At 44.1% G+C, this 20,141-nt stretch overlaps 1 protein-coding gene across 2 annotated transcripts in view; it reads left to right on the forward strand.

Annotated features, from left to right (window-relative positions):
* Positions 1-20,141, forward strand: part of USP34 (ubiquitin specific peptidase 34) — a 256,166-nt gene that overhangs the window by 43,143 nt on the left and 192,882 nt on the right. For both annotated transcript variants that reach the window (XM_019549212.1, XM_019549213.1), the window contains exons 2-3: positions 6,903-6,990; positions 14,532-14,952. In XM_019549212.1, the coding sequence (XP_019404757.1) occupies positions 6,903-6,990; positions 14,532-14,952 (509 nt within the window). The remainder of the gene's footprint in view (positions 1-6,902; positions 6,991-14,531; positions 14,953-20,141) is intronic.

Here is a 20,141-nt window from a genome sequence, read left to right on the forward strand (position 1 = left end):
TGGGGGAGCTTATGCTTAGAGGCAACCAACACGGGTTCATCAGAGGCAGGTCCTGTCAGACCAACCTGGTGGCCTTCTATGACCAGGTCTCCAAATCCTTAGATGCAGGGGTAGCAGTGGACGTAGTCTTTCTGGACTTTCGGAAGGCCTTCGACACTGTCTGTCACTCCGTTCTCATGAAAGAACTGGGGGACTGTGGTATCAACACCTACACAGTCAAATGGGTCGCCAGCTGGCTGGAGGGCCGCACCCAGAGAGTGGTGGTGGACGGGTCATTTTCGACCTGGAGGGATGTGGGCAGTGGGGTCCCCCAGGGCTCGGTCCTCGGGCCCACACTGTTCAATATCTTCATCAGTGACTTGGACAAGGGTATAAAAAGCACCCTGTTCAAATTTGCTGATGACACTAAGATGTGGGGGGATGTGGGCGTGCTAGAAGGGAGGAATAGGCTGCAATCGGACCTAGACAGGTTACAAGGGTGGGCAGATGAGAATAGGATGAGATTCAACACTGACAAGTGCAAGGTGATGCACCTGGGGAGGAAGAACCAGCAGCAGACCTACAGGCTGGGGAACTCCCTTCTCGTCAGGGCATAGGCAGAGAAGGATCTTGGAGTCATCATTGACTCCAAGATGAACATGGGCTGGCAGTGTAGGGATGCAGTCAGGAAGGCCAACTGCACCTTGTCATGCATCCACAGATGCATCTTAAGCAGGTCCAAGGAGGTTGTCCTCCCCCTCTATGCAACACTGATCAGGCCGCAGCTGGAGTACTGTGTCCAGTTCTGGGCGCCGCAGTGCAGGAGGAATGTGGACAACATGGAGAGGGTCTAGAGGAGGGCGTCTGGATGATCAAGGGTCAGCGCGGCAGACCCTACGAGGAGAGGCTACGGGACCTGAACCTGTTCAGCCTCCACAAGAGAAGGCTGATGGGGGATCTAGTGGCCTGTTACAAACTAGTCAGGGGGGATCAGCAGGCACTGGGGAAGTCCCTGTTTCCCCAAGCACTGCCAGGAGTGACCAGGAATAGTGGTCACAAGCTGGCAGAGGGTAGATTTAGGCTAGATATCAGAAGGCGCTACTTCACTGTCAGGGTGGCTAGGATCTGGAATGAACTTCCAGGAGAAGTGGTGCTGGCTCCACACTGGGTGTCTTTAAGATAAGGCTAGACAGTCACCTTGCTTGGGTTGTTTGACCCTCCCCGCCATACTCTTTCCTGCCATGGCAGGGGGTCGAACTTGATGATCTGCTCGGGTCCCTTCCGACCCTACTAACTATGAAACAAGTATTTACTCTGAGCCACTCTTATAGTTGGTGTCAAGTAGACTTATAAAAGCTGAAATAAACAGGTTGACAACATTTTAGAGTGGTGGATTGACATGCTCTTCCATAATATCCAGGCCACTTGCTGCCACCTCCACTGTGTGCCTCTACCCACAGGCCCAGTCTCCATCCCCAAATGCAGTGGGGAGGGCCACGTTCAGTGGCAATGGTGAGTGGCATGTGCTGTAGGACATAGATGTCAAGCTAATCTGGCCCTGTGGACCAAGTAAGTGATGTAGGGACTAGTCCATGGGCTGGATGAGCAGTGTGGAGCTAGCCCCACAGGTGAGATTGAGACCACAGATGCCACCCTCCCTGCACATATGGGATCCAGTGTGGTCCAGGATTGAGCTGCATGTGGCAACCTCTGGCAGGCTTGGGATGTGAGCCACATGTGGCACCCATTCCAGCTGGTCTGGGATGGGTTCTGTGTGCAGCCAAAGCAGGTGCTGGATCAAGCATGAGGAGGACCTACAGATACCTTCCACCACAGTGCCGGATCCAGTGCCTGCTCTGGCTAGTTCAGGACTACATGTGTGCTGCATGTGGCACCCTCCCCAGACCAGCTGGAGTAGTCACCCAGAGGGGGTGCCATATGCCCCTGAACCAGCTGAAGCTGGAGCTTAGGTGTTGGATCTGGCAAGTAGGTGAGGGAAGGTCCTGGGCTGGCCCCAGTCAGATGCTTGGTGTAGTGCATGTTCTGGACCCTCTGTGCAGGGCCAGTTCGGTGTGGCATGTGGGTCAATTAAAGACCCAGGTCCAGTGCTGGGAGCTAGATGATATGGTTCTGTGGGCCAGATTTTTAACACCCCTGCCTTAGGAGATTGGGGTGCGGGGAGGTAGGGCAGAGGCCATGGGTAGAATCAGTGGCTTGATATGGGCAAGAGGTTCAGGAAATGTGCCTGGATGAGCTGCTTGCCGCTAATCTCATGGACCAGATAGTCATGCTGGGTTGTGGGAATCCAGGTCTGGGGTTACTCAGGGATTGAGTTGTTGACAGAGTTCAGGAGGTATGAGCAGAATCCAGGTACAGGCTGGGTCAAGACCCCAGGAGGTTGGCCTAAGAGTGGACTCTAGGAACAAGCCAAGTCAAGAACCTGAGAGATCAATAGGGAACAGTGTTGGAGAGCAAGGTGGGTTGAGAAGCCAGGAGCTCAAGCAGACAGCAGAGTTGAAGCACAAGCCAGAGGGAACAGAAGCAGTCTGGTGTGAGGTTGAGCCCGGTTGCCTGGATATTCCCTGTTCTAGGTCAGAGGTTTATATGGGAGAACTGGAGGGTCAGCTATCCCAGCTGGTCATTTTGGTGCCAGTCAGAGGGTGGAGGGCTAGACTCTGCTGCAGGCTTCAGAACAGCCTTAACCAGCCTGAGTGTAGGGTGGCAGCTGAGGATGTGTGGCTGTGTTGGTCAGGTCAAGGCTGTGGCCTGATATGGATCCAAGTACTTTGTGAGCTGGTTCTGGCCTACCTCTGATTTAGCAACAACTTAAAGCAAACTATTGCATGTACCTGGAAAAAAATATTTTTGTTCAACAGGCCAGTGCTCTGCAGACCTGAAGAGATGAGAATGTACAAATCCAGAATATTTCTTTTCCAAGGGCTCATTCGATATGCTAGTATTTTTGGCTCCATACTTTACTTTTATTAATAGTATTTGTTTCTTGATTATCTTGCTACAAGACACTAGACCAGAGCAGGGCAGTTATTTTGGTGGGAGGGGCCCCATAACAAGTAATGGTGAGCGGTCAAGGGCCACACACAAAATCTTTCAGGAGATATGGTTTTAACTAGGTGCACTGATATATTGGTTGCCTAGTGGATCAGCACTGATAAAAGGGAAATTTACATTACTGGCTTTTTTTGGCTGTTGTAGCTACTGATGTTCTCTGATAAATATAATTATGCATTCTGGCTGGGCCTCCTGGATGCCTGGGTTCCTTCTTGCCCATGGGGCCAGGGCCCTCGAATGCCTGGGTTCCCCTGGGTTTCCCCTTGCAGTCGGGCAGCATTTTAGCTTGCATGGGGTCCTGCTTGGGGCTCTTAGGAATGAGACACAGGGGAGGCCGCATGCACGTGGTCAGGAAAAGCTCCCATGATGAGGGAGGGAGTGGGGCTGGGGCTAGGGGCACTGCCCAGCTAGGGCAGTGCATGGGACCTGGGGTCAGGGTGGATGGGTCTGTGGGCAGTTCATTCAGGGGTTATGTGAGGGAGGGTGGCTCCCTGCTGCTGTGTGGACCGTGCAGGGGAGGCATGGGGGACATGTGCCCCCCCCCCCTCAGATTTTAGCGTGCGGCAGATGTGGGCTGCTCACTGTGGGCTCAGGACTCTCTCCATTCTGTTGCCTTTACCTCGGGAACCGTGCACCAGCCATGTGTCCCCCGCCTGCCTGGCAGCAGGAGGCACAAGTCACTGCCCCTAGTGTTGGGCAGGGGGGGTACATCATTGGCACAGGGCTCCCAAGGGAAAGGCAGCAGAGGAGAGAGGCCTGAGTCCACAGTGAGCAGTCTGCATCTGCCCTGTGCATAAATCTGGGGGGACACATGGCCCCTGTGCCTTGCTAGGGGTGTGTGTGTGCAGTGGTGGGGAGTCATCCCTCCCTATGCTCTCTGAATGAGCTGCTTGTGTCTCCATCCCACTCCCTGCCCTGGGTCCCATGCCCCCAGCCACTGCCCCTGCCTCCCTCCCTCACATGAGGGGTTTTGAACTGCACTCCCCTCATGCCTCTTCCTCATAGACTTGCAGGGAGCTGAGAATCATTGCTTTAGATTTATTTAGATCAAGGGTATCAAATGCAAGGGATTCCATGGGGACCAGATCCACCTCCACCTTTGGCAACTGAGGTGGGGCCATAGGGGTTAATAATACCCCTGCCCTGCTGTTTTGTCTGCCACTGACAAAACATATCCCCAGGGGAGTTCTGTATCTTTTGATTTCATTGGTGGATCCTGCCCCCATTAATTCCTGGCCTTGCAGGCTGAATGATGGGGCTTTGTTGGCTTGTCTCTCACACCTCTGCTTTTGATGTAGCAGTGTCTAATTTCTTACATTTTTGTTATGCCTTATTTTATTGAAATGGATCACTAATAATAAAGACTGGTGTCTGAGGATCATAGCACTAGTTTCTGGTTACCTAGAATCTAGAGGATTACTCAATGGGACAGAGGTAGGGTTCTCAACAGTCCATTTAATTAATTTCCTATTTTATTAACTATGACATTGAAATTGGTTGGTTGTGGTTTTTGCCTTGCATTTTGCTTAGAAGTAGCATCAGGTGAAACTCATGTCTGAATCCCCTTGCCATTTTTATGCTGTTAGGGTCACACTGGGATTGCTTTTGTAAAACATTGTATATATTGTAAAGCCTGTACAGGCCATTGTGAAACAGTGACACTGACTAAACACACAGTGCTTTCAGATATCTAGAACTGAATATCTGTACTGAGTACAGCAGTATTTCATTTTTATTGTTGTTTCTTAGGGATCTCAAGTGTTACAATAGATTTTTGTTAAAAAAAAGTAATACAGAAATGTGAATTGTAAATTGATTCTTTCTATCTTTTAAATGTTGGATTTCTAGGCACCGTATCTTGGCATTGTAGTATTTTTATTTTAAAGAAAATCTTTAATGTTCATTGAACCATATTCCCTGGAGTGATATGTTTGTTACCCTTACCTTGGCATTGGAATTTCTTTACCTTTTAAAATTTTTGGAAACCTGTAGTGACAGAAATCTTTTTGGGCCTTTGCAAAGCTGATGTTGGAGGCTATACAGACATTTTGGAGCCAGCTGAATAACCCAAATAAGTGAGTTCTTTTTCATGTAGTCCGAAGTAGTTTATATATAAACAATTTGAAACTTGTCTGAAACTAGAGACCAGTATTTCCATAAAGAGAACCAAGACCTTTAGTGAAGGAGGCTTGGAGAAGACCTGTTTTTATGGCAGTTACAAAACAAGAAGTGTAAGACTGCTTTAGATGTCTAGAGGGGGGCTTAAAATTAGTGGAGTCTGGTAATTGGAGAGCGATGTGACCAAGGGTGCTGGAGTGCAGAATTTAGGAGTGTCTATCGGAGTTTGGTTTGATTCTGTTAAATTCAAGAATAAGTCCAGAGCATCTGATGGTAATGATGATCTATGAGAAATATCTTATTTTCATACTTCCCAAAAGTGAATTTACTGTGTGGTTCTTTCAGATTTTAACTATAGTAAATGTGAGAAATGGGTGATCAGTTATTGCCTGAATTTCAGCAGTGTAATGGTAATGGTTAGAAACAAGGAATGTAATGGACTGAAATAATAATAGATACAGTAAATATGAAAAGTAGTTGAAACATCAAAATTAAGTGGCAAAATAAAGGATTCATATTTATCTAAAAGCAGGCATTTTTCCTGAATTTTTGAGTGTTCTGTTGATGAATGTGTTCTTCAACTTTCCAAAATGCTGACCACATAATATGGTCCTGATGAAGCTGATGAGAGAGAACTCCTTGGTGCTCTGTTCTCTTAAAAATCAAGTCATTTTAAAAATGCTTAAATACGAGTCTTCTGCTAAAAATGCCATTTTTAAAAAGTCTTGCTTAGCATATGTAGTTAAGCACTTCAGGATGAGGATTTTTTAGTATGTGTTGGTTAGCTGGGACCAGCTAATTACACACTTAAGGTCTTTTACACAGTAATTTTGGGTGGTGGTGGCTGGAACACTTAACATCTGGATTAACACCTGAAACTGGTTTTAAGCACTTGTCAGGTGGCTCAAAGTTATACCACTCCAGGGCAGGTTTATCTCTGATCCCTGTTACTAAGGGTGTGTTACACAAAAGTGTTAGCCATTTGAGGCTACACCTTAGTGTAAACACCATACCTGCCACTCCCCCACTGACTCAGATGTGGTCCACTGCATGGAACTTCCCTTCCCCCCCCTTACTTGTGGATGCCCATGCTGTCTACTCCAGGGGAGCAGGCAGGAAAGTGTTAATGTGCCTGCCTGGTGGCTGCTGCTCTCTACACAGGATTCAGTTTGGAAAAGAATAGCAGCATGGCAATGGTGGCAGATATCAGGCAGGCAGGTTAACCCTTCCCTGCCTGTTCCCCTGGGACAGATGGTGTTGGCAGGTATGAGTAAGTGAGGGTGGGGTGGGGCAGGGGTGGTAGCCCTGGGGGCAGGGGGAGGGAATGGGTGGAGCCTGGAATGGGATGGAGGGAGGAGATTTTTACCTTTTAGTCCTTCAGGCTCCTGGTGGCCTGAAGTGTGGCTGCTTCAAACTTGACCTAGTACTATCATGGATCAGTGTTTGTGTGGCTCACAGCCTAAGGTGTAACAAGGCCTTTAGTGTCGCACAATTAGGTGCCTAGATCTTTTTCACTCTCTGCTTCCTTGCTACTTATAAAAAACATCTCATACTTTTTTTTTTACAAAAAACAGACATGTTTTCCTAGATTTTAGCTTTGTGAAAAGGTTCCATTTAGCTTGTAAGTATGTTTCCATGCTAAGAAGCCTCCAGCATAAGGTCACTATACTTAATATAGCAATTAAAAAGAAATATTAAAAATTTATTGTATCATTAATGATATTGTTTTTCTTTAGTATCTGACATTGAAATTGGTGATGGGCTGCAGCTCAGAAAGGAACATGCGCTCAAGATCTTTGCTTACATCAACTCCTGGACACAAAGGTATATTCATAAATGTCTTTTCTTGATATGGGACTCCAATATTTAGTAGGACCTGTTTGTTTAAAAAAAAATATAAAATAACTAGAGTGAACAAAATATTGAATTTACCTGAATCCAAGATGACTTTGAATTTAAGACAACCTACCAATAATTGTATTCTGTATATGGAGAAATATATATTTGTCATTTAAAATTTTTAACCACTGCAGTGGGGAAAGCAGTGCCCCCCGCGCGTCTGCTCCTGCTGTCACCACTACTTAGCCTGTGTGGTGGCTCTGACTCTGCCATCAGTGTGCACTTACATGGTGGCTCTGGCCCCAGCCAGGCAGTAGCAGTAGCTCCAGCTCTGGCTCCAGGTCTAGCTCCAGTCCTGGAGCCAGAGCTGGAGTCCCTCCCCTACTAAAGTACAATCTCCCCCCCAGGCCACACCACATGGTTTTCTTTTTTCTCCATGTTGAACTGGGGGAGGAGAGGGGGGTGGAAATGTGTCTTGGATTTAAGTAAGTATGGTAGATACTTTGAGTGTAATATGATGACTCACATGACAGATGGAGAATAGAGAACATTTTGGCACTCATTTATATTTAAACACCTGAGTGCCAGGTCATCTGATGCATGTGTGGATAAAACATATCTTTGAAGCACTGACTAGAATTCCAAAAGCTATAGGAGAGCCTATTAAATACTAGTAACAACATATAATAAAAAAACATGTATGTTGCTGCTTAATGTGAAATATTCTGGTGCACATTCCCTTCCCCCCTCTTTATTTAGGAAAAACATTCAGGAATAATTGCTTTGAATTTCAGTATCATGTGAGTCTGTTCTTACAGTATCCTGATACAGTGACTCAACATTAATGATCCTTTAAAAAGAAATCACTGTTGCTATCTGCAATAAAATCTATAATTCAAATTGCTAATATTCCTTGTATCTTCTTAAAATTAATGTTGGCTCTTCTTTGTTTTTACTGGTACTTTTTTACTCACTAATTAATTTAAAGGAGTTAGCTTTTAGGGGGAAAATTACCTTTGGAGTAAGTTGTTTGAATTTTTTTTATAATGTCATGCCCCAGTTGAAATACTTTTCAGTTCTTAATCTCATATTTCTCTATTTGCAGTGCAAACTAGTTTTTCATATTGCAGAATGGTTTATAAAGATAAATAATATAGTTGAGGAGTGGTGTAACTGTAGGGAAAGCAATTGAGGCAGGAAAGAAAAACTATGATTTAATAAAAATTAGGTGACATTTGAGAACAAATGGAGTATTTTCCATGGTAGGTGAGTTGCAGGCAAGATTTTTCCACCAACAGTTAAGGTTGTATAAAGGGGACTAGGGCTGTAGAAACAGTGGAGAAAGAAATAGAAAAAACAGTTTGGGAGGCTTAGCAGAGAAAAGCTATATGCTCTAAAATGAGAAAGATCTTTCTAAACTGGATCCAGAAATGACTAGGTGTTGTCAGTGTGGCTGGTTGGTTATAGGAAGAAAATAATAATTATTTTAGTGTTTGTGAGAAGGTACTCACCAGCTTTCTGGATGTGATGGTATCTGGAGAACCAGAATTTAGGAAAGCCATAGACAGTAGAATTAGTGCTGTCAGTTGTTTTCTATATCTGGAAACTCTGAATCCTCTTATCTAGCAGTTGATCCATTAATAAGTTGGCTGTTCAGATTCACTTGACTCTGACACTTCATCTCTACTGGATCAGGAAAAAGGAAAGATGAGAAACAAACAAAAGATATCTCCACATCCTTGTTTTGGAATTCACAGTGTAAACAGGCATTGCCTTTGTGTCAGGATTCCCTGGGTGCATGTTGATATGCCTCTGTGGTCCCAGCATTGCGAATATTGAACAGCTATTGTCAGTCCTGACCACGGGTCCACACCAGAGGGTTGAACTCACTCTAGTGTGGCCTGGGAACTGAAACTGCCAATCAGCTGATTGGTGATCCAAGCCCCAGGACTGCACTGGATCTGGCTTTCCCCACTTAGAGTCGCATACTGGAGATTCCCTAGGTCGCGTCTCTGTAAGTGGGCAACATTTCTCCTGCTGTCCCACAGGAACAAGAGTCAGGACAGTAGGCGGTGTGTTTTGCCCACAGAAACACATCAGCTATGTTGGGACACATCCATGCACAGTTAGTTGATCTGCTTCTTGAGTAGACATTTATTTATACCGGGTGTAGGCAAAATACATACTGCGGGCTGTATCCAGGCCACCAGTTCATCCTGTCTGGCCCACAGGCTGCTGTTGAGAGCCTGAGGAGGGAGGACTGCGTCCTGTGCTGCTCTGCTCTGTCACAGCTGGGGCTGGCCAGGCCATGCAGTGTGCAGGCTCCTTCCCTTCTCCCCCTCCCTCTGCCCCCCACAAGCCTGGCTTCCTGTTGGCACTGTGGCTGTGCAGTCATGGCAACACAGCTGCCAGCAACCAGGTCCAGATGGGACTGAGCACAATGCAGAGCACTGACTAGGTGTCCTGCCTGTCCACCCAACATGATGAGCTGCTGCTGCCCTGATGCTGCTAGGATGCAAGTCTGTGTTGGCTGCAGGGTGGGGGCTTGGCCTGGGGCAACTGCTCCCAATTTTCCTGGTGCGGCGTGGTGGCAGTGGCTCATTGTGGCAGGCAGGTGGGTAGATGGGATGGCTATTCGACATGCTGCATTGTGCCCTGTCCCAAGCAGGCCCAGCTTTTAGTGGCCTCAGTGCCAGAACTGTGCAGTGCCAACAGGAAGCTGGGGTGGATGGGATGGGGACAGAGAAGTCTGAACGCTGTCTGGCCCTGGCTGTGGAGTACAGCCCTCCCTCCTCAGGCTTGTGTTGATGGTCGGCAGGCTGGATAGGATCAATTGTCATCTTCTCCCCCTTGCCCCCCTGGCCCTCAACAGCTCACCAAAACTCATTAAGTGGGTCTGCAGCCCTAATAATTGACCATTCCTGATTTATACCCTCAGATACAATGAAGAAGAGGTCAGAGGAACATCATTTGTTTCCATTTGTTCACATTCCTAAGAATAAGTTTTTTCATCTGTCTTTAGAAAGTACTTCCAGTACTCTTCCATCAGGCAGGAGAGTTGATGAGTTGCAAGTACATTGTACTGAGTCTTCTGAGGATAAATAGTTTTAAGTCCTCACGTGTGATTTCTGCCTGAAGTTGTCACAGTTTTTATACTAGTCAGCCTATAAGCTGATTGTTGTTTCTAAAGTCTCATGCTCAGTAATGTGCAGTTTCACACATTGGCTGTTAAACTGTCTTATTTTACTATTTTGATGCTCTTATTTGTTTGTATCATACTGGAATTAGAAAGGTAAGGTGACATCTTCACAGACTTTGTCAAGACATACTTTTAGATGCTGTGCTTTTACCTCAGGTTATAAGTTTCCATCTTGGGCTAAGGCAGCCTTTTATAGGTGTTCTCTAATCAAGATTGTATCAGTGTTTTTACAGAGCATTATTCCTTAGGCTTGGCTTCAAGATGAGACACAGTATTAGATATTCTATAATGATTTTTTGATTAGGACTCGTTTTCCTACCTTCCTCTTGATGCCACATCTTACTAATATATCCCAGTAATTGGAATATGTTTGGGCCACTTAAAGGAGAAAATAATCCTGATGATGATAATGTATATTACTGTAATATCTGTGAATACTGGACTACTTATTACCTACTCTGTAAATACAATAAAAAGATGGTTTCTGCTCAAAGGAGCTAACTGTGTAAGTGTAAACCAAGAGGAAGTAAATGGCCACAAGAACAGTCTCGAGTATAAGGAGACAGTAGAACAATATTGGGCAACATAATAAACCATGATTTGATAAAATTAAATATTAACCATTAAAATTTGTTGGGATAAATTGTGCATCTTTACACTCCCTGCTCAGTTTTCCTTTTCCTTGGAGTCCTAACTGGTAATGAACCCTGGGAAGTGGTGGAAACTTCTTTTTATAACTCCATTCTGGAATCATAGGCTGGAAGAGACCTCCAGAGGTCATTTAGTCCAAATCCCCACCAGAGGCAGGATCATTGCTATCCAGACCTTTCTGTACAAATCCATTGTCCATCCTATTAGTAAAACTAAACAGTCAACACTGACACAACCACAAGGCATGACAGTTTAACCCACCACAGGTAAATAGCAGCCAATGTCTTGCTGCCATGAGGGTTATTAAAAACATGCTTGAGAGATCCAAGGAAGAGGGCCCCACACCCCATGCTACAGAGGAAGGCAAAAACGTGCACAGTCTGTACTAGTCTGACCCTGGAGTAAAATTTGTTCCTGACCCAAATATGCTGATTGGTCTGTACTTGAGAGGAGGGGCAAGACCCTCTAGCCAGGCACTGGTGGTCTTAAGTCCCAGCAGGTGCACTGGAACATCCCAGTCAAAATCTTCAGGCTCAGCTGTAGCCAACACCAGGTGCTTCTGAGGAAGGTGAAAATAAGTTCAAGAATAGTGAGGGAAGCAGTAGGAGTGAGCAAAAGATCCCTCAGTGGCCTTGCAAAGAAAAGCTTTACCCTCAGAGCTGTACTCAATTCATGAGTGTGAGGGTGTTCTTACACTTTACAGTTAGCATGTGTTAACTCTAGTTGGTATTAATGTTAGTTGGTGTTAATGTTGGCACATGCTATGAGAAGTCGCACCTTAAGGGTTAATACCCTCTCTAAAGTGCACAGCTCTGATGTGCCAGGAAGCCAGGTCATGGCTAGGAGTTGCCATGTTTGCTGTGTGTCTGACCCACTCACTGACTATCTAGTGGAAGTATAAACTGGGGAGGGAAAAGGAGTGAAGCAGGAGCTCCTGTCACTCCCCTGCTACTTGGATCACGCCCCTGCCACCTGCCTCCTCACCCCTCTTCTCTCCTTCTCCCTACATGTTTGCTGCCCTGCTGTCCTCAGGTGTCAGCCCAGGGTCGTAGAGTTCTAGATAATGGCTTGTCCATGCTAGGAGTCATGCCTCCTGGGATGCTGGAGGACTACAAACTGATCATTCTATCTTAGTGGAACAGACAGAAGTTAAGATAACTCAAGCTAGGTAGTAGGGTTTGAAGATGATCCTCACCCGAAGTGGTGCAACTTTAAGATGTTTAAAGGGCTCTTAGCTTTTGTTAATGAGCACTAATATGTGGACACTCATCTTTTAAATAAAATTATGGTCTAATTGTAATGTATAACGTCACCCTGATTATGCAGAGTCCCATCTCGGAGAACTGCGGTTAGAAGTGAGTACTTGTAAAAGAACCATTTGCATTGTTTGTGGTTATCCTTTAGAAAAACGTCCAAGTTTTAAAGACATTAGTAGAGTATCTTTTGAAGTTTATTTGTTGGTGGGAGAAGTGTGGATCCAGGAGGGGTGCCTTTCTCCTGCCATTGAATTCACCAAAAGGGGAAAAGAGACTGTTGGCAATGATTCCAACTCCCGATCTGGCCAGAGCCTGCATCAATTAGCTGGTGAGCTTAGAGCTCACAGCACTTATGGAGCTCCAGCAGAAGTTAGACTGACAGAGCTAAAGCTTAGGCCTGTGCGAATAGGGAAGTATTCGATTTGGATTTGGCTGATTCAGAGGACAGTGATTCGATTCAGCGATTAGAATCACTGTCCCCACTCGATTTGGCCAAATCAGAATTGGAGGTTTGGCACTGATTCAGAGAGGGATGATTTGAATTTCTTTATCTTTTCCAAATAGATTCGGAGGCTTTGGATTTGATTTGGACTTTTTAATGGGACTCCCAATTCGATTCGGAGATTTGGCCACTGAATTAGGCCAAATCTCCTCCAAACTGAATTGGAGATCAAAGCTTTGCACAGCCCTACTAGAGCTTGCTGTGCATGTGCCACACTTCCCTGCCTTACATCTGGATCTTGCCATGGAAGAGAGTGCTGTAATTCTCAAACATTGCTTGCCTATTTGATGCCTCCACAGGGATATCCCTGTGGCTGGCTTTCTGGGTAGAGGGGAAATTGCTGAAGAAACTACTGGCATCGCCTCATGTAGAAAGAGATATAGCTGTTTGCAGGGGTCCTACTTATCAATTAATAAAAAGGAATCTGAACCTTACGTAATCATGCGATCACATAGTAAACTTTCTTATTATTAGAGGTGCACCAATCGGATTGGCACTGATAAAAGGAAAATTAACATTATCAACCATTGCCTTTTTTTGTCCGGTGTAGCTGATAACGTCATTGATAATGTCTTTGATAAATGCTGCATGCATGCCCAGCCAGGGTGGCGAATGTGACCCCCCCCCGATGCACTGCCTGTGGCTCTATTCTGCTCCTGGCCCCAGGGTCAAGTTCACTGCCTGGCTGGGTAGGCCCCTGCCTCCCTCACCATGGGAACCTCAATCTGCCCTACCATAATCCCTTTCCCACCCCAGGTTTACTGGCAGGATGCTGCTCTCCAAGTTGTCAGACTGTATTTTTGTAAATTGGCTACCGGATCAGTATCAGCCAATTTGGCTGGTTAATAATCGGTTATCAGTATTGGCCAAGAAAATCTTTATTGGTGCACACCTAGTTATTATATAGTATGTTTTAGTTGCTTTAGTTTCTGCATAATTGGCAAGAAAGGTAAATAGCTTCATATACTGTTCTTGGTAAAAGGTGAGTGCATTTACATGTGGAATTAATTTGACTGAATAAACACCAGCACAGTTCATGTTGAAGTTTATTGCTTCTGGGCGCTGTGCTTACATGTGCGCCTGGGACTGCAGTGCAATGAGCTGGGTCAGAGCAGCCCCTGCTGACAGGAGTTGTCAGCCTGCCAGCCCAGGGCTGCTTTGACCCAGCTCACCGTACTGCAGAGGGGCTGGCTGCGGCATGAGGGTGCTCCAGCATAGGGCTAACAGGCAGGCAGCCCCCATACTGAAGCACCCTTTACCCCAGCCAGCCCCATCAGTGTCTACATGTGTGATGAGGTGCACTAAATAAGCTGTCACAGGATAGTTCTTGTGTTTATGAGTACTAACCTACTACGGCATTTATTAGTTTACTGCAACCTACAGGGTCACCTGTGTAGGCTCTGAGACTTCACTGCGGAGCTAATTAGGCAACTGCAGTAACTGTCTCCTGTAGCTACACCTGTGACAAGCAGGGAGGGAAGGATTCAAGAGCAATCTCAAGAACACACCTTGATTTCTTTGCATGGTAGAACAATATGTTTGGCCTTATCTTGTCAGGCCAACTCTGGTTGGTTGGTTTGTTTGTGTGTTAATTTTAGTCAAAATGCCAACTATAGAAAGACATTGCAGTCTTTCTATTGTCAGAAATGGTTGAGTTGCCTGTAAGAATGCATGAAGTCTTTTCTAGTTTCCCACCTCTAAGGGCCTGTTATGTGTGCTGTTGTTTTTAATGTTTTTATGGAAGTCTTCCTCATCATTAGCTGCTATTTAAATAATTAGATTGGTGATTTTTCTCCTTTTATTTCTTAGCTGTTTTAAATTGACAAAATCTAGTCTGTGAGATTTATCATTTTTAGATATTCTACAGCTAAGATACTCCAAGAAATTTTACTTTGATTTTTCTTTTTTTCTCTTACAGACAATGTTTGTGCTGTTTCAAGGAGTATAAGCATTTGGAGATCTTTAATCAAGTAGTGTGTGCGCTTATTAACTTAGTGATTGCCCAAGTTCAAGCTCTGCGGGACCAGCTCTGTAAACATTGCACTATTAACATAGATTCAACATGGCAAGATCAGAATAATCAAGCTGATGAGCCACTGAATGTAGAAAGAGAGTCTCATGAAGATGAACATGGAGAACAACAAAAATCCTTAGAGAAAAACTTAGACTCTTCGAGAACTTGTATCCTGACAGAAGAAGACTCTGCAAAGAGCTCTGATGCTTTTAGCTTATGGAGTACTGATGAGAAGGAAAAATTGTTGCTGTGCGTGGCAAAAATCTTTCAGATTCAGTTTCCTCTGTATACTGCTTATAAGCATAATACTCATCCAACGATAGAGGTATATCTTACCCTAATTTGTGTATACTTTAATTTTTTGGTGAAAAGTGCAACAGTTATCATTAAAATGTAGGCAGTGCTTACTGAATGACTGCAGTTTCCAAACAGGCATAGGCAGGATAGGCAAATTTAGGATTGGATTGAGTTCTACTTATTTCAGTGGGTCTTTTATTCTTCTACTTGTTTGGAAATGAAACCAGTCCTTCCATTTTGTAAAAAGAGTTCTTGATATCTGTAGGTATCACTTATAAAATGATAAATGTAATCATAGAAGAGTAGTGCAGGAAGGGACCTCAGAAGGTAATCTAGTCCAAACTGTGCAAAAAGCAGGATCATCCCTGTCTAAACCATTCCAATCAAGTGTTTCAGTAAACTGAAGAGCTGTACATGCTTAAAAGGCAAAATAGAACCATAAGTAAGTACTGCTTCTGGGAAAATAATATACTAATGGTTCACTAATTCTATTTTATTTAAATCTGTGATGCTGTAAACAAAATCCACAAACTAGAACCTGCTTGGGGTGAAACTTTTTATTGTTGATTACAGTTGAACAGTTTTTAGTTTAACTGAATTATTTAGCTGAACTGTAGCTCAACAAATGTAATCTATGTTCCTTGCCAGTTTTCCTTAGCAATACTTTCCACATTTTTATTCTTAAAAAATCATTAAAAAACCCTTTAGTTTTTTGTTTCTTAAACAAATGTTTTAATACTAGCCAGAGAAACTAGCACTTTTGTTTAGTTGCATTTGGACCTAGTTAGAATAATTTTAGGCTTTGAAGAGGCTGGTTTTTTTTAGTTCCACCTGAGAAAATCTGTTCATGAATGGGTAGTTATTAATGTGCTAAAATGTGAGTATATTTTGCTGTACCCAGCAAATGCCTGAGAATATTTTAATGTATTTATGTGGGCATTATGAAATAGTGGAGCATTAAAACAGGAAATGGGTGGTGAAGGTTTCTGTTGAATTTTTTTATTACTAGTGAAACTAGTACTGTAGTGATTTCACCTGCATATTAGCATACTTGTATGATTATATTCTGTCCTTAAAATAGTGCATCTTGCCAAATGTGGCAGTAACTATTAGTCTAGCTAAAATTATTATTGAGAATATTGGTCATTTTTTTTTCTCTTCAGTTTTGAGGTAGGTTGAGTCTAATTTATTCTACCATATCAAGTGTAAATTTAACATCAAACTATACTAGCAGATATAATTGCTCTTAAACATCTATATTAATTATATTAGAGTATATTGAAATTAAGTCTGGTTAATACTTAATAGCAAAATTTATTTAAAAAGTAGAATATTCAAGTAAGCTATAAATAAGAATACTGATGTATTGGTCCATATCATATCGGCACTGATTAAAGGAAAATTGACATTACTGGCAGTCAGCTTTTTCTGGCCAGTGTGGCCACTGATAAATGCCACATGCATGTGTGCAGCTGCAGTATGCACACGGCCAAGAGTGCAGCCCAGCAGCTTGGAGAGCAGCATTTGGCCAGTAAGTCTGTGGGGAAGAAGGGGTGTGAGGAAGGGGTGTGTGGGGAGGGGGGCATGTCGCCACAGTTAGAGAGGGAATGGGGCTAGGGCAGGAGTAGGTGCTGCCCAGCCAGGGTGGGGCAGGAGGCAGAGCTGTGTGCAGGGGTTGTTGGGGGGTGGGTTCTGGCTGCTATGCGTGCACCCCTGTGTGGGAGGCATGGGGGCGCATGTGCCCCCAGGATATGTGCAGGTGGTGGGCAGGCTGCCGGTGCAGGTTCGGGTCTGTGCCAGCTTCGTCTTGGCGGGGGGCAGCTGGGCCAGGGCTACTTAGGGTGGGCAGTGGTGTTTGGAGGGGTGGATATGGGGGGCTACAGCAAATTTTGGCTCCCAGAGCCACCACCGCTCACCCTGAGCACAGCCCCAGCTCAGCCCCCCTGCTGGGAAGAAACTAGCATAGCCCCTGCCTCTGAGCCCACAGTGGGCAGCCCACCCTTACCCTGTGCACAAATCCAGGTGGGCACATGCCCTCTGTCTCCCCCTCGGGGGTGCATGCAGTGGTGGGCACTGCGTCCCTGGACAAGTTGCTCGTAGCTCCATCCCATGCCCCACCCTGGCTGGGCAGCTCCTGCCCCTGTCACAGCCCCACTCCCCTCCTTCCTCCTTCCCTCCCACACAGTGACAGCCCCAGTCTGTTCCCCCCCACGCCCCTTCCCCTCCCACCCCACACTCAAACTTACTGGCTGGACGCTGCTCTTCAAGCTGCCAGGCTGTATATTGGCAGTTGGATTAATATTGACCGATTTATGGCTGGGTAATAATCAGCCATCGCTGTTGGCCAAAAAAATCTTTATTGGTGCACCCTACAATAATACTACTACTAAAGTGGTACAAGACATGAAGCTTTCTGGCAGCACCACTAGCAGTTCCCTTTTATTGACTTTCAACCCTAGTTTGAGGCTCATTTGTTCTTAGTAATGGGAACATAACTTTTAGAGAAACTCTGGAGTCAGTCCTCAAGGACTAAAAAAACCCTCCATGGTTTAGCTCCACCATATCATAAACCAGACTTGTCAACAGTCTTAGTCCTTCAGTAAGTTTACAGGGTGAACACTACTTCAAATGATCCTCTTATCAAATGCTGAAATACAAATCTGATTATTTGTATATGCTTTTGGTAATATCCAAGAAAATCAGATGAAGTAAAAGTTACAAAAGGATTGTTGTTTAGAAGTTAAGTTGAGCAGTATCAACTACTTGTTCTCCTTGAATGGGCTCTCGTTTATAAGAACTAGCAGTTTTATAAAGTTTTGAGAAAATTCTGTAAATTCTCAACTTAACATTTTCCCCTGTTTGCCATGGACAAAAGAGAGACATGGAGTGCACAAGAGACCATCTTTGTAGCCAGTTCCTAGAGGTGCATTCATACGTGATGGGCACATCTAGACGAGACACTTGACTGCAGCAGACTAATTTGTTGCACAGTAAAGCGTCATCATCTACACGTGCACAACAATTAGGGCACAGTAGACTAACTTACTGTGTCACTGGATAGTCCCATCAGATACAAGTGGTATCTGGCAGTTCAGTAAATTACTTTGCTTAAACAATAGTGACATCGGGATTAGCCAGAGTATATTCAGTTGCATTAACTGCACGTATAGATGCACCTGCTAAGTCTAAGAAATCTGTTAAGGTTTTACCTGATCAAAACTGGACGAACTAAGATGTCCTATTAAAATGCATTGCATCTGTAAACAAACTTGTTTCATACAGTTGCTACTTGGCCAGTAGGTGTAAATAATACACGGAAAACCCACAAATTTTCCATTAGGAAATGTGTCAAAAATAAATCCTATTTCTGTCAACAACAAAAAAAATTGTTATAATCTTTGACTAGTCAGAAAACATGCAGTCAATTGACAACATTTGACCAATAAATTGACTGGGTTGCCAACACTGATTCTCGTATTCCTCATGTTTGAGTTGGCCTTAACTCTAAGAACATCTTCATAAATTCCGTTGGTCATATTTAGGTGTGGCAGAATTCAGAGCTGCCCTGAGTCCTGGCTCTGCTCATTCATAGCTCCCTTGCCTACTTTGTCACTCTATCTTCCTTTGTTCCCAGTCTCCTAGGGTTTTTGAGAATTGCAGTCCAAACTACAGTCAGCACAGTTTTGCAGAACTGCTCCCCCTGTCCTTGCAAGGAAAATGATGGCTGATGGAATGTACATCTCCTTTCCATAAATTTTGATTATTAATGATGGATGTATTTTTTTTTGTTGGTCTGTGGGTGTAAGGTGAAATCAACACTTATCAATGTTTACTGATTTAAAAAAAAAAAAAAAGAATCCTGCCAAGTCTAGTCATATCAGTGTTCTGATTCCTGCCAATACAGAAGCCTGAGCCTCTCCCTCAAGTACATGGCATAAAACCTTTGGAGGCAGATGTACCTCAGGGATAAGAGGTACCTGTTCTCTGAACATGGTCACAACATTGTAGCTTCCAACAACCAAAAAATAACCTGCTTGTTTATGATCCTGCTGTGAACTCTCCTGTCCTGCCAGGAATAAATTCTATGGGATGAGGCATATTTCCACCCCTTGGGATTTTTTTATTGAAAGCATGCAGCTGTATCATAACAAATTTTGAGGATAAACTGGAGTTAATTAATAACATTTATGAAGTGAATGGACTATGCTTTGGAGGAAAGATTTGGGAACCAGAAAGGGTACAGTAGAAAATGGACATTAGCCTTTAGTACTGGGGGCCAGCATATGTAGCATAGTAAGCAATGCCCTAGCAGGAAGAACTTGCATATTTGCGTTGGCTTTGAGGATTGTACAACTAATTAGTTTTAAATCTTAGAGTAGACAAGCCAGTGGTCATGGCCTGTACAAAATGAAGGGAGGCCTGGAAAAATACAGAATGCTGATACAATAATTTATCTGGTGGATCAGAATACTCATGAATACAGTTAGATGAAACCCATCTGGGGATGTAGATCTTGAAGAGTGAAACATATGCGACAGTACACCTTTTTGCTCCTGTTGATGTATTTCAGCATTCTTACTATCCAAAGAGGTGTTGGCCTATGGCACGTTTTTAATCATAGACATTCAGTCTGACTACCTTTAATTGAATTGACAATTTTGGTGGTGATTTAAAAACAAAATTCCTCTTATTAATTTCTGAAGTGGTTGAGTTGTTTGAAGCGTGCAGGTCTGGTGCCAGTGTCTTGAGTACCTGTTAATTTTAATTGTCCTGTGTACATAATCTATGAAGGCTACAATTTTGATCACTCTTACCCTTACACAGAGGGTCTTTTTACATAGAATGCCTGTTTCAAAGAGTATAGCATGTGTTTTTTTCCTAGAGAGAGAGAGACCATGTTTCTTATTTCTGTGAGCCATATAGAAGACACAGCAGCACCACGTAAGCTGTTTTTTTCCCCTTATCTTATTCCTCCAGGACTAGACGGTTTAATTCTAAGGGAGATGGCAAACTAAAATATAGTAATTTAATACAGGGTGGTACAGTGAAGGAATAGCAGTTGTTTAGATATCTGTACTTCCCCAATATTTTGGCTCAGAGTGCATGAATCTGTGATGGGCTGGGTTCAGGGATGATGCTCAAGGGCAACTAGCATGGTTTCATTAGGGGCAGGTCATGTCAGACCAACCTGATTGCCTTTTATGATCAGGTCACAAC

Source organism: Crocodylus porosus, unplaced genomic scaffold (assembly GCF_001723895.1).
Source record: "Crocodylus porosus isolate Cpor-Errol unplaced genomic scaffold, CroPor_comp1, whole genome shotgun sequence".
Taxonomy (NCBI): domain Eukaryota; kingdom Metazoa; phylum Chordata; order Crocodylia; family Crocodylidae; genus Crocodylus; species Crocodylus porosus.